At 37.7% G+C, this 15,681-nt stretch overlaps 1 protein-coding gene across 1 annotated transcript in view; it reads left to right on the forward strand.

The window, feature by feature from the left end:
• CADM2 (cell adhesion molecule 2) overlaps nucleotides 1-15,281 on the forward strand; it is a 123,751-nt gene extending 108,470 nt beyond the window's left edge. The window contains exons 7-8 of the mRNA XM_067289790.1: nucleotides 13,477-13,602; nucleotides 15,163-15,281. Of these exons, the coding sequence (XP_067145891.1) occupies nucleotides 13,477-13,602; nucleotides 15,163-15,281 (245 nt within the window). The remainder of the gene's footprint in view (nucleotides 1-13,476; nucleotides 13,603-15,162) is intronic.
• Nucleotides 15,282-15,681: the final 400 nt, after the last annotated feature.

Below are 15,681 nucleotides of genomic sequence, written 5' to 3' on the forward strand. Positions count from 1 at the left end.
GCTATCTTGTTCAGTCTCGCCTCTCAGAAATATAGGCATCCAGCTAATAATTTCATTATGCAAGCACATAATAATAGATGTTCAGTTTCCCTTTATCCAAATATAGCCAATAAAAACTTAGTAAAAATTAAACCCACTAAACTCCATTCCAAATCTTTTTAAAGAAGTCTTAAATAGAATATTGCTTGAAATGATAGGTTAAGTACCTGCACGACCTCATTGACAGTGACAGTTGAGACATCTCTTGTTTTCACAGTTTATTTGGGGAAACTGAGGCACAGATAGACAAAACACTTTGCCTAAACTTACACAAAGTATTTGTTGCATGGAAAGGATTTAAATCTGCATTTTCCATGCTTTAGTCAAATCACTGGAAAACTAATCTTGCTCTCCCAGGCTTGTCGCCAGTATGGTGCTGTGGAGGGACAGCTCACTAGCATCTAGGCTAAGAGTTGTGAACAAAGTCATCACTAGGCAGAGCAAACGTGGCATTTCGTGATCTTGCTAAACTGGGAGACATGAAAAAAAACTTCTGCCTTAATTACCAAAATGAACTTTGCGGGAGCAGGCCACGTGCTGCCTCCTTGGCCCAGGTCACCAGAGCAGTGCTCTGATGAAAGGTTGCTAGCAGCGAGGGGGATGCTTGGACTGTGCCTTGCCCATCACCCCAGGCTCGCTGCTGCTCCTCACATTGGGACTGTGGTGCTCAGGCCTCAGAGAGAAGGTCTGAATTCACAAATCTCACCTCTGCAGGAGGAGGAGCACGATGCTAAAGCTGTGCAAGGAGGGCTAAAGACACCTCTTCTTGCAGCTAAAGTTCCCTGCTTAGTTTATCCCTCTCTCTTTTGGAACCATGTCTCCTGTAAACTGATACTAGGATCTAACACTCCTGTTCCAGCTGAACAAAAGCACTGAATCGTGTATTAAGTCCCACTTATGATGAGCTCCAGAGGTCCCTTCCAACCTCAACCGTTCTGTGATTCTGTGATTTATTACATACTTTTTAGCTGAATGAGGGCCTGTAGCACTGGAAAATTTAAAATATCCACATTTGGCTTTATATGTTCAGCCTTTCGGAATGTATCCCTGTTTTTCAGCTGAATGTAGTATTTACTAGTCTTTCATATCTAGAATGAGATAGTTATAGATACTAGTGAGATAGTCCTAACTAAAATTTTGCTGACAGTAATAAAAGCTTGTATATTAAATAGAATGCCATAATGATCAGAATCACATTTTTGGAATGATCTTCTTTTTTTTTAATCATTTTAAGCTGACAGAATACTTCAAAGATGAACATTATGTCCTTACCTGGCTGTAATGTAATGGGAACAGACTGTGAAAGCAAGAAGGAAGGAAGGGAAAAAGGAAAGAGATAATGAAAAGCTGCTCAACGGTGCCATTAGGAAGAGTCCTGTTAATTCCAGCTAGTTTGGAACATTCTTTTTTTCTTTTGCATTTTGTGTTCATGATGTCCTAAAGAGAGGACTACTTTTTTAAACTAGTTTTTTTACTGTCACGCTGTCATGCTATGAAGGTTTGATAGCAATGACTGAGACAGTAATATAATAATAATAAAAAAGATGTTTATTTCCTCACACAAGTTCTTGGATTAGTAACATCCATTAAAATAATGCGATTACTAATTTAGAAAGGATAACACAAAACCATCAGTTACTAATTTAGAAAGGATAACCTGAAACCGTCGATTACTGCGTTATTAATTGGAAGCACTGCTTATCCCTACTTGAAAGCTTTCTTGTGCACTCTCCTAGTGAGAGGGCTCTCAACCTCGAGGAGTTACCTTAACCCAGCGTCCCAGGAAAAGGGGAGGGGGGGGATACTCACGGTCCAGCCGGAGAGGATGATCAGGTCACGTTCCCGTCCCTGCTCAAACTCTCCTAGCTCCCAAGTCTCTCTCTATACGGCTGGGGCTCTGGGCAAGCACTGCTTTTGCTGACTTTTAGCAAGTTTCACAATCACAGGACTGTTTGTTTGTCTGCTCGGAAGGACCCTGCTAGCGAGGCAAGACCCCAACACCTCCGTATTGCTTCTTCCCTCCCCGGGGGTCCGTGCGGATTCCAGGTGGCAGACTTCACTTCTCCAGTCTTGTTAATCATTCCGCAGCCTTGCACATATCAATCCTTGCGCATATCGGTTGGTAGACTTCTTCAGTCCTGTTAAGTCCTCTGTTCAACAGCTTTGTGCACGTCAGCTCTTGTGCTATCAGTTCTTCTGCATATCAATTGACAAACTTCAGTCCTGTTAACTCTTCACTCGCCCGTCATTTACCTTTTAAAAAGGAACATCATTTAACAAACCATTTTGTTTAAGTAAGATTGGATGCCAAGCAATGCAGGCTAATGAGACAAATTAGGGTGAAGGGATTATGTGGAAAATCTCAGGCAGTTAAAATAGAGTGAGAACTGAATAGGGAGAGGAAAGAAAAGTGACTTGGTAGAGTGAGCAAATAGGAGATGAGCAGAATATTGCTAGAGCCAAACATACCATGAGATGTTTACTAGACTCATAAATGCTTCCAAGCATTTTTTCCAGACCAATGGCTAGAAGAACACCAGTTTTAACCAGTGCAGCGTGAAAGTGCTGTCCTTTTAAGAGCTGTAGAGCAAGAGGAGATTTTTGCTGGGCTTTGCAACAAGAATTAAAAGGGCCAAAACTCTTCCTGCTGGGCAGCACCTCTGATTTATGCAGAGTGTCCTGGTACACTTTGTGTGCAGAATGAATGCTCAACAAGAAGGAAAAACTTAATACTGCACACTAGAAATATCTCTGGTGTGGCTAGAGTAAGAGAATTTTCTTGCTTTTAAAATAAGCATTGGTATTTTCAATCCTGAATTAATTTTGTTGTTCTTTTGTGAGTCTTCTGTAAACCTCTAGGAGCTATAATCATAGGAAAGAACAGCCTTTCTCATCTCAAGTAGTTGCTCTTTGATGAATATCTCCTTTTCTTTCTCCTAGACATCTTTTCTTAGCATAAGCTATTTAAAAGACCTTTACTAATGTAATAAGAGATGATTCTTCACCCGTTCCAACCACCACTGCAAGAAAAGGTGTACACTAAATGGAGATATGCCAGCATCATTTTTTAATTTTCCCATGACTTTTCTGTTGTTTCTTTTTAGGGTGGCTGGTTGGGGGATTTTTTTATTACAGACTCTGAATCTCAGAGTTGCTGTCCAGAAAGAGGCCTGCATTTTGTCAGCAGATAGAATAGTATTTGAAACCATTGACATATTTTAACCAGCAGGATTTTTCTCATTTTCAAAGTTCTCCTGTAGTACTGTGCCAGCACACTGCTTACACTTCTTTCCCCAGCTGTAGACTTTGTACAGCTTTTCAGCACCAGGAATATAGCTCAGGCTACTATTAAATTGAGTCTGCCATCTTCAAATAGTGCGAGCACAATCGCCATTTAGTAAAATAAACATGGCCCCATTATTTCTTAATGCCTTGCTTAACAACTTTAAGATTAGACCACATCTTCCATACTCCCACTAGGCAGCACTTAAGCAGTGAGTAATATTTCTGTCTGCCGTAGTCAAGTAATCCCAGATGTAAGTAATTTACAGGATGGCATTAGGGACTGTTACAAGAGACATATTGTAATATGTCACGGAAAATCAGCCTGCCTTTGCACATTTGATCAACAGCCAGATGGAAGCTTTTATCACATTTATTTAATCTGAAATATACATAGTAATTACACTGGACCTCTGCTTTTTCAGTCTTCATTGCTGTCTCAAGAGAAGGTAAAAAATGAATCTGTTAGTTGCAAACTAGTGTAGATTTGACCCCCTTGGTAGAGTTTGGATATATTGCAGCTAGCAGTGTTGACAGTAGGGATCATGAGTGCTGCTAGAAATGAATGTGCTCAGCTGAGTTAAAAAATAGGCCCATAACCCCAAAACTATATAGTTTTACTTTTTCATGAATACCAGAAGCCTTCAGGAAAGCAAAGATCAACTTCATTCTTAGCAATCCATTACCAATCAATGGCATTAAGAGCAAACACAGTCTGCTACTAAGAACTGGATGGTATTTAACTTTAAGGCATCTGAAAACAACAAAGTCTTAATGTTCTCAAGGGAGAATTTGGTTAAGATACTGAATTCCATCAAGCATGTCATTTTTAAATGAGGAAAATATTGTTGTTTCCATTAGTGCAGAGATGGCATAAAGAATAGATAGCGTTAAATTAAACCATGGGCAAAAATTCAAACAAATTGAATGTGATTTTATTGCTTGGACAGAAACTTCACTAATGGATATTGCTGTTGTCCCAAAGAATTTACATAGGATTTTATGCCCTGATTAAAATGGTTATAAAAGATGACTTAAACACTTAATAGGGATACTCACCTTCCTATCAATAATTTACTATTCTTACCTTCCTATCAATAATTTACTATTCTTTTCTGTTACTCTGTGTATTACAGCAGACTGTGTCAGGTAATGTCTCTCAAATCTCTGTTTCTGAGATGAGGTGGATCAGTCAACAACCTCTTTTGGATCAGTTACCCTAACTGCAAGTATGCCTAGCTAATCTTTTAGAGATATATTGACAGATAAAATATGCTATTAACTGCCAAAGAGGAAATTCTGTTACAATTACTCATACTGAGTAGTCCCACGGCAGATTAAATTGCTATTCAGCATGAATAAGGTGTCAGATTCTGGCTTTAAGTGGCTGGTTTTACTGGGGTGTTTTGATGTCATTATAGGCTTATAATTATTCTAATCTGATTCGGTAAAAAAATAGTATGACAGTCATAAAGAATTCATTTGAACAATAGTTTTTCTTCCACCACAGAATAAGTTTTAATTAGGGTTGTTCTTCAATTAAATTTAAGTTGCCTTTCTTGTTTTTGAAACTCTCATGAACACAGTCAGTGTAATGTACCTTTTGAAGCTGTGAATTTATTCATGCCTCTCTGATCCTCATACAACCATACATATTCTCTGCTAACCTTACTTCTGTGTGTCTACTATACTGGTGAGAAAGCCTTCTCCTCTCTAGCTTCCACCATCGGAAACAGCTTTGTCTGTATCTCTACACTTTACTGAACTTCTCCATTTGTTTCATGCCATTTCTCAGTTGAAAGCACGTCTACCTTCTTGTTCTGAGGTACCTGAGGTAGTATTCATTATTTGAGCTCTGCAGTTGTACTAGTTAACTCTGAGAAGCAATCTTGAGGGAGCTTGTATAAAAGATACCATAAAAGCTAAGTCATAGTAGAAACATTTATATTACTTTCTAGTAGTCTTGAGCTATTGGGACTTTCTTAAGGTTAGCAGAATAACTTTTAAAAATGTTTTGATTCTTATCTTAGCAATCTCACCATATTTCATGATGTATAAATGTGATGATAATGTGTTGCTTTTTCATGGTATGTGAAAGATAAGACTGGAAGAGACCGTCTGATTGCCTGGATCCAACCCCCTGTGACAGCAGGCAGCAATGGATGCCTAGCGCAAAGTCCACTGAGCACAGACTCCACACTCCCCTTCCCTATAGCAGTCACAAATCAGTTCCATATTCCCTCTAACAAATCTACATCTGTAGGAAATTATCAAAAGCCACAACTACAAGGTACTACAAGGAAGGGAACAGAAGAAATCATTGGTATCTCACTCTCTGTGTTAATTAGAGATCAGTTCATTATTTGTATAGGCAATTAATTTCTGATAACAGGAAAAGGAGGTGTACACATACACACACACCTACTCCAGCTGGTGTCTGTCCTTTTTATGATGAGGAGAACCAAGAAGAGCAGGGATCCTCCTACATTTTGTGAGGAGGAAAGATGACACTTAAGAAGTGCAGTTTCTCTCACAAACTGAGAAGTCACACATCTTGATTTTCACGTAGGGTTGGGGTTTTCCTTTTTTTATGTCTAATAAACTGAAGTTTGCAAGCTTCAGTCTGCTTTGCTTTGTTTTATGCAGTGGAGGCATTGAGCATTCTGGAGCTTCAGAAGAACAAAAATTAAAATGCTGGAAGCAGAGTTAAGACATCATCTGCCTCTTGTGCTGCAGATCGCAGTTGATTCACTTGGAGCAACAGCTTTTAACAGGGATATTTTTCCATCATCTGTGACAGTTGTCTGTTTCCTCACTTCTTCCTATTTCAGTAGGCATTAGTTATAGTTGGACAGGCTGCAAATATTTCCTCAGACTCTGAATTGACTTTCTTATCCTCTACAGAAAGCAGAATGAAGGCAAAAATTTGCAGATTGTAGCTCTTTTTTTCTAAGGTAAAGTCTGAAGCAATTAATGACTTTATTGAAAGACAAAAATACAATGTTGTCAATAAGAAAAGTCTGTTATGTGTTCTAATTAGAGAAACTGTTCCCTTCAGGAAACTGGAGCTTTTAGAAAAATACTAAGGGAAAAAAATCTTTAAAAAACTGTGTCAATGAAATAAGACACAGGACAAAATCTGGAACGAGGCTCTAAGGACCCTGAAAATTATTGTTAAACTCTTCATGTTTAACCATTGTAGATATCTCCATTCTTATTATGTTTGCAAAAATACATGTTCAAAATAAATAGATATGGGTAATACTTTTACTTACCTTTGATAAGGACCACTTACGAATACACTACAGAACACATTTGTTTTTTTCCTTCAGTGAAAGAAATCTCTGATTCACAGGCACAATTTGAACTCTCAAAAGGAGCTGTAGATTCAGCTCCTGAAACATTACTGTGGGGCTTTTATTCTCCTGTGATCTGGGCTTTTATTAATAGGAAAATATATATAACTCAGTGCTATGAGAAAAACACTTAGAGGCAAAATGTGCCAAAAATGCCACTGCAGTAATACGAGGAGAAAAGGCTAGCAATTCTTTTGAAGGTTTACAAGTAAACTTTTCTTCTGCCTGTCTTCTCTATGGTTGATGATGTTCTCCTATTAAAATAGAAGTTTATATATGCTGTATATTAGTTCACTGTTTTGTTCTTCTTTGCTTCAGGCACTGAAGGAAAAAGAAGCCTGTCACATATTTTAAGTTCAAAATTGGTTAATAACAAAACACATTTTCAATGAATTTCAGAACCAGCCCCTTTGGGCAGCTACTCTTTGCAATTTAAATGAAGGTGCAAAAAATTTCTTTTCCTTCTTAACAATACTTTCACAAGTTTCAAGTACATGTATATAGGTGGTATGGTGGTATATTACAAAAAGGGATTAAAAGTACCTGTTCCAGCACTCGAGGCTAGGCAAGGGGAACCAAAGTCTAGGGTGCCTAAATTAGGATACTGACATGAGTAAATTCTACTTACCTGCATTTATCACAGAAAACATTGCTGCTGCTTTTCCTAAATCAAATACCTTGTCAGCTATCAAAGCTGTTAGTTCAGTCCTATCTCTTGTCCATATTTATGAAGTAAGTTCCTATTTTAGTCTTCTTCATACTGAAGCTTGGAGAAATAATTGAGTGGTTTTGGTTTTGCTTCTTCTTCTTCTTTTGTTCCCTTTCTTTTTTTCTTTTTTTTTTTTTTTGCCAAAGCTTATATTTTTGGGACCATCAAAAATTATATGGAACATATGGCTGAATCTGGTAAATGATTTTAGCCTGAATGCATTTTAAAATAACAAGTTTGTTCCATGAGCTGCAGAAAAAGAACCTTCCCTGTTTTTCAATGAAATTATGCCTCATGTTTGACTGACTTTTTAACTGAATTATACAAATGCTGCAGTGTGCGCTGACCCATTAGGAGACAAGAGGGAACGGAAGCAGGGAGAGTAGGGGCGTGAGGAAGGAGAGAAGTGGGAGGTGGGAAGGGTTTAGAGGTTATAAATGCCCCCAACCGTGAAGAGCTTCAAAATGGATCTGTTCCTTATTAGACACCAAAGAACTCAAAGTGGAAAGAAACCTTTATTGAAAAATTGATTCTTGGGCACAGAATTTGACTCAAGCTTTTGTCTCCATTAGGGGTTTTTTGAAGGTATTCCTTCCTATATGTTCTCTGCTGCCTAAGAAGGAGCGAGCTGCTGCAGCAGCCTGTCCTTTGGGGTAGTTATAGGAAAGCAATGAACTTGAGATCTTTACTGTCACTTAAAATTAGCTGAAATTTATCAATTGTTCTTAAGTAATTAGATCAGAGCGAAAGAGCATGATCAAACAAGTCATCTCTCCTTAGGACATCAAGCTGAAATACACAGGAATTTCGATGGGAAATACCTCTAATTTAACATTATATTCCCTGGTGAACTTCACAAAACCCAAAAGAAAGAGGTGGCATCCCTGTCCTTTACTTGCTTACCTTTTTTTGTGTATGTATTTTATAAGTCTTCTGGCTAAGGCACTTAAATATAATGCATGTTCAGATGTCTCATGATTTGTGATTCCTTGCTAGATTTTCCCCAGAAATCTTCACTAACTTAGTCCACTCATTCTTGCTCTGTCCTTATCTGCAAAAAATTAACAGCTTGTCAAATATGATAGAGGAACTTTTTTTGTGCTGTTTGGGTTCCCCTATCTGCAAATACACATTGCTTTACTGATGTTGTTTTGAGCCAGGCCCTTGAACAACTGCCTTAGCAAAACTGCCAAGCAGGGGCAAACTGCACTGCGGAGTGATAACAAGCCCATGAAGACGGGGATAAAAGGCAGGAATCACTTGAAGTTTTCCTGCCACATGGATTGTAACATGGAGCCATTCCCCAGGATCCCTTGCTGGAACGGTTCCACTTTGCCGAAGCAATGGATTATTCCTGGAGTCGACAAAAGTGATTCGGCTGGTGGTTTCAGCACTTGTCTGAGGGACGGGACATCCCTATTCTTTTCACAGCCTTAAAGAACAGTCATTTCTGAATAATAGTTTTGTTTCACCTATTTTGTGAGTGTTGTTTAAATCCATTTGCAAATTAGGACCTTAATTTCAATTTTTTTTCTTTTAGTAAAAATGCTCAAAACAAATTACTTTGAATTCCTCAAATCTGGATACATCTTATACTCAAAGTGTGGGGGGGATCTTGGGAAACTGCGTAGACAAAGATATTTGCATGAGAAGCGGTAGAGTAGGCGTAGCGGAAGATCACGCGGTGTGACGCGCAGACTAGGGGTGGGAACGAAATGCAACTGTATGTAAGCTTGAGCGCAGCTCACAATAAAACGCCATTTTAGCATCTCTCACATTGAGGTCTGTGCTTTGTGGCCCTGCAGCGGGAAGCTGCAGTGCTCCCCTGGTGGCGCCATGGGACCGAGCCAGAGCGCGGCAACAAAAGTGATATTTTTTAAAACTTTTTTACTTCAGCACCTGAGCCAAAAATACACATTAAGAAAGTTTTACAATTTCTGTCGTAATGAAGAGGGGACTACTTGACTGTATTCCCTAAAATATGCCACCATTTCAGCATTCACAAATGTGCTTGTTCTACCACTACTTATCTTTTGGGTTACCTGACCCTTTTGCACAGCCTGCTTTGTGAAGTCAGCTATGCTCGAATAAGAAGGAAACTTATGCAGAAAAAAAATTGAATTAGATGAATAATTAACATATATTTTATGCCAACAAATGGAAAACTGTTCAGAAATTTCTATGCTCAATTAATGTGTGAATTCTCATAAAAATATTCTGCATTCTAAAAGTTTGTCATCAGGTCAGAAATTGCACATATGTACTTATTTATAGATCTAAGGTTTGTTTGATACATATCACTTCTTAATGAATGATCCAGTTTTCTCCTCTTAGTCATTTTATGCATGTTATCTTTGTAAGTACATGAACAAACAATAATGGGGGCAAATCCCAGAAGCTGAAAATGGATGCAACTTCACAGCATCAGCAATCAGTATTCTAAAGAGACTTCCTAAATTTAGGACAAAAACACACAAAAAAAATAATTTTGAGCTTTTGTATCATTATCTGGCTATAAGATTTCCTTAGTCCCATCAAAGAGTAAAATAAAACAAACAAAAGGAACTGATCTTTGAATATCTGATGACAAAATTTGAATTTCAGTCTCTTAGACCATGATGACTGTAGCTGCCTGTACTCATGGACTAAAAACAATCCATATTTTAAAAGGGAACAGACCAATTAAAATCTTTCTGAAAACAGCTGGTATATAAGTGCTTATGGTACAATTGAATATTTAAAATTTCATTCATTGCATGTATATGTGTGTGTGGATGAGATTTATCTGGGAAATCTCCTGAAGCTTATAATGGGAATCTAAAAATAATCTTAATACTGTTGCATTATTTGGAAAGCAAATTGTGGGTCATTTAGCCAAATATACACTTTAACAGTTTTACCAGCTTTAATGGGAGTTGGTAATACAGATGCCAAGAATACTTGAATAAATATATATGTCCACTACTCTATAGTTGCCTAAAATACAAAATGTTATGGTCACCAGACCTTTTATTTCTATCCTTCAGATGCTGTTGAGGCACATTTTGACACAGTAGTTACTTGTAAGCTGATAGATAGCCACAGACCTGTAATTCTCTCCTGGGGCTCAGGTCATTTCATGAATGGCAAAAGTATAGTGCATTACTCTGTATGTATAATGTAAAGCTTATTTATATTTAATGTTAGCATTATTTTTTAATGAGAAGAATGAGCACTTTTCCATTCATAATATTGTTTATGCTGTGCAGATTGTCATTTTGAGATGAAAGTGTTCATGTTTCCCAAGAAAATGTTGGTCACTTTTGAGGATCTTTCTTTATTTCCTTCCCTTCCTTCCTTTCCTTTCACTCTTAACAGATAAGTAGTTCGGTGGTGATATAGTGGAAATAGGTCATATACAAGTTTATTCTTGGACAAATTTGACTATTAACAATTATCAATATAATCTTGCTTTGATACCAAGGTTAAGAGATTTTACCATCAATACAATATCATTTTTGCATTCGATGAATGGCTAAAATTAATTTTAAGGTCAAGAATTTCAACCTATAGAAACAGTAAAAATCTCATTAATCCACACTAGTTTGTGGGAACCATATATATAGGTCACTTTGGGTAGTCCGTTGCATCAGGTATCTCAGAGGAGGAGTGAGGAGCTATGTATAAGGAAGAACCTGAAGATAAAAGGACGGAGACATATTCATCTCTCAGTGTATTGTGAGGATTTTTATCTGTAATGTTTATTAAAGCTCACAGAGGAGGTATGTGTAAATCTGGGTATTGAGCTAAAAATACACACTGCATTCAGCTTTCCAAAAAAAATGCCTCTTGATAAAGAGCTCTGCTAACCCTTAGAAGTTAGACTTTGGATTATACTCTCCAGGAAGAAGGATATTGACCTGTATAATATCCCCTTTTATTCTTTTATTTTACTTCCAGTATTTTAGCAGGAATTACTTTTTAGTGAGAAAACGTGTTCGTGCTGCTCCTGGCCTGGTGTTGGGGCAGAGCATCTCCTGCAGGTCACAGCCCTGGGCACCTTGCTGCTCTAGTGCCCAAATTGGTTCTGCCTTTTTGCTGCAGGGAGCAGGTTTACAGCAACTTTGTTACAGGCACCACAGAAGGAGGAATTTGCTAGATGCGTCAAGCAGGCTGACAAACCTTTCATAAATCCTACAGCAGCTGTCACCTTCCATTTTCACAAGCAAGCGGTCACCTCCCTATTACTTCCCTTGGAAACTAGAGCCTCTGCAAGACTCAGGGAAGGATGGCTGCACGCTCCACGCTGCTTTGGGGGGACAAGTTTTCAGCCCTCTTTCTTTTCCCCGCAAGGCTACCGGCGCACAGAGCTCAGGGTTATTTTTAATCACCAAAAGGGAGCTGATACCCTCTTGGACCAATTCTCCATCCACAGCTTAGTGCCACTGATGGTTGCACCATGCCAGGGGGTTCATGGAGACGGAGGAGGAGACAGGCACAGCTGACTTTATAAGGTGTTTCAAGCTCTTTTGAGGCCACTAACTACTGTTTGCCATCATGTCCACAGAAGTGCTGTGGCCAAATTCCCCAGCATCCTTTTAGCAGCCAGAAGAGAAACAGCTGGGAGCACTGAAAGCCAGAAATGAGTGAAGAAGCCATGCCTCGTGGATTCGGTTTCTGTTAGGAGCAGATCTCTATCTGTAACAGTGGGCCATGTGGCTCCCTGCTCCAGCAAATCTGGAAATCTAGTTTCAGTATGCTTAATAGTTTGCAAAAGAATGGGGAAAACAGGATACTTTTATTTAATCTGTATAATGGTTCTATAAATGATTCTACTTTATCTATATATTTGTGTATGTAGATATATCTATATAACTTACCTAAATAGTATACAGTGATCTGGTCAGCAAAGAAGCATGAAATCATGGGATCATAGGATCACACTTTCTAGCCATTATCAGAAGCCCTTTAATCATCTTTATGGACTTAGCCTCTTTTCTGTGTAAATATTTTTCCTATCTTTCTCTTTGCAAAGCAAAGAAGTTATTTGCAGGCTATTTGTAAAATATAAACAACTCCTACAAGGGAAGTGCCCTTGAAGCAGTATGTGTAGACTGATTGCTACATAGAGAACATGCTAATAGCATCTTGAGAGAATTACTATTACTTTGTAGCAGAGGCATTTTCATCAAAAAAGACGAGAAATCTTACCGTGATCCTTAGATTGATTTTTTTCCTTTTGAATATTTCAGATGAGTCAACAGTCAGTGGTGGCTGGTTCATTGTTCAAAAGCTCCAAGGAATTACTCACGCCTAAGTAGTGTCATTTCCCATGATTGCCTCTTGGGAACTTTTGTAAAGCACCAGACAACAGAAAAGACAAATGACCAGCACAGAAAGCTTAAATCTGACAGTAGTCCTAACGCTCAGCACAGTTAGTAAAATGACAAGTAAAACATTGTTACATCTATTACAGCTTGCTCACTTTGGGTTAATCAGGTATCCTTAGGAAATTCACAAGCTAAAACTTGAGACTGAATGATGATCTTTTAGGTTGCCTGATACCTTTATCTGACCAAATTCATGCAGACTCAGCCATCTGCAGAGGAACTTGGCAAGGCTGCACTTTATCTGCCTTTTTTATTTCTGGTGCAATAGGATAGGAAAGAGAGGAAGAGAATGTATAAGGGTTCCCTACTGAGAATCAGTTCTATAAATTATGTATTATGCAGAAACTATTCTGCTGATGCTATCTGATCCCCAATTCTCAGTTCCTTGTTTTTGCTTCTATAAATAGCTATGGACAGGTTTTCAGTTGTAAAATGACGAGGGCAAAACCAGAAACCTTTCCCATTTAATAACCTCTGCCAAGGAAGAATAAGGTAATATTTTTCATAACTGTGATGTCCTCAGGGCTTTAACAATCTGGGAATACAAGCAGCGCTATGTTGTTGATAAGATACTGGTAGCAAAAGTGGGAATCGCCATGCTGAATATTAAAAATGAAAATGCCCTATTTTCAGGATGATCAGTATAAAACTTGGTATTGTGAATTTTCTTGTCTATTTTTGTCTGTGTAGGACCACTTCCGTTTTTTGTTTCTCCCTCTAGATCCTAATGCTTTGGCTGGAAAGACCGGACCTGACCACGCTCTTATAGGAGGAATAGTGGCTGTAGTTGTCTTTGTAACGCTATGTTCTATAATTCTGCTTGGTCGATACCTGGCAAGACATAAAGGTAGGATAGATTTAGTGGAAGCTCACTCACTTTTGGAAGCAAGGCATGATTTCATGTGGGAGTGCATTTCCCTTTCACCTTTCCTCATCTGCTAAATAATTTGGACAGCACAGCTCAGTTCACAATCTGGTTGTGAGTGAAGTCCCTGATTTTTTCCCAGTTTTACAGTGGACTAAGGCAAAGGATATCTAGTTACATGCCCATGGTCATCTAATGAGTCAGTGATTTAAAGAGACTGAAAGGGTTCTAGCCCTTCGCTTTCTATTTAATCACTTCATTACATGACCTCGTAATTTTAACCAGTAAATCAACTCAGGAGACTTGAGTAAACAATTGAGTAAACAAGACATTTCATTGTCATAAATTGTGCTAATACTTTCAATATGCATTTAAAAGATAATATTAAATATTGATGGTGGGTTTTCAGATCAGGGTCACTTTTACTAATGATTCCACTGGAATAAGGATTTAATTCATGGGTCAAGTTTTATCCTTATTCAGAGGTTTCACCTTAGGAATTCTACTCCCTTCATTTTGAATCCTCTCCACCATTAGAGATAACAGGGGTGAAGTGACACTGACTGACTAAGCCTCTGTATGATCCTATTTTGACCTAGTTAATTCCAAAATAATTTCCAGAAATTTAACCTCTGAGTGGCTTACAGACCAATTGTTAAATCTTGGTTGATTCCCCACCCCCACTCCCAAAAAAGTGAAGTGAGGATTCTTGTTGGTATTAACTCATTGAATCTCATTTTCGATAGGATAATCTTATGGCTAGCAGACAGAAGCTGATAAACATATCTTTTTAATTTGAGTAGGACTGTGTGAGGAAGAAAACAATTTTTTAATGAACCAATGAAAATGTGTCTCTTTTGCTTTGCTTTTCTTCCTGAATGATAACATGTGCAACTTATGCCAACACAAATAATGCTGTAACAAAGTAAAAATTGGCTGTTGTACACAGTTCTTTTTATTCATATCCTGAACTTACATAACTTAGACACATAAAAAGTGTCTGTGATAGTGTATCATGAGTGGGTTCAGTTAATGAAGCTACCTCTATCTTGTAATTCTTGGAAATGGCTATGATACAATTCTGTGAAATTAAAGTATGGATAAGATCGTGAAAAATAGAAATACAAAAAAAATAGTGTTTTTTTTTAAATACACATTTAATGAAAATCTAAATCTTCAAAGTTGGTTTGTTTTTATGGCTAGCTATACCATGAAATATCCAAAACTTTATCACTTATTATATAATTGCATGTTACAGCATTTAGATAGAGTGGATTTTTCTCATGATATTTCCTTCATTTATCATGGATATATGTGAATCTGTGTGATGTGATAATATGCATTATCAGTTTTAATACCATAAATATTTCTTAACCTAATTAGAAAGTTGTGTATACTGCTATCATTCATACTAAAACTTTTTAAAATTATATGTTACTCCATTCATGAAGCAATTAGAGCACTGTTGGAAATATACTTTATACAATACAATGTAAAGCCAAAAAAATCTAATTTTTTTTCCTGTTGTACTGCTTCCTATAGGAACATATTTAACAAATGAAGCAAAAGGAGCTGAAGATGCACCTGATGCCGACACAGCCATTATCAATGCAGAAGGCAGCCAAGTCAATGCAGAGGAGAAAAAAGAGTATTTCATTTAGATGCAGAGCTAGAATCTTGGAGTTTTACTTATCAGGCTGACTGCTGGAGAAAACTGGCTATCATTTTTCAGAATTCATTTCTGCCATCTTCTGCTATCTTTATTAACTCGCATACCTGCTATAAGTAGCCAGTTTATGCCAACAATCAGCTGTTGACAATATCATTCTATAATTACAGTATCATACATAAAGCAGGACATTTCTTATTGCCTAAATTCATATCCACTGCTCTCTTAACATACAGTGCTTGAATATACAGCCTTAACAATGTTAATCATCATCGTAATCCGAGTTTTCTACATTTTTAAATGTTATGCAGCTTTCTTCCTCTCCAGTTTTCTTTTATCATGGTCCTATCAGTATGTCATAGAGTATTCATAGCAACTACTATTAGGTAAGG

This window comes from Apteryx mantelli, chromosome 1 (assembly GCF_036417845.1).
Source record: "Apteryx mantelli isolate bAptMan1 chromosome 1, bAptMan1.hap1, whole genome shotgun sequence".
Taxonomy (NCBI): domain Eukaryota; kingdom Metazoa; phylum Chordata; class Aves; order Apterygiformes; family Apterygidae; genus Apteryx; species Apteryx mantelli.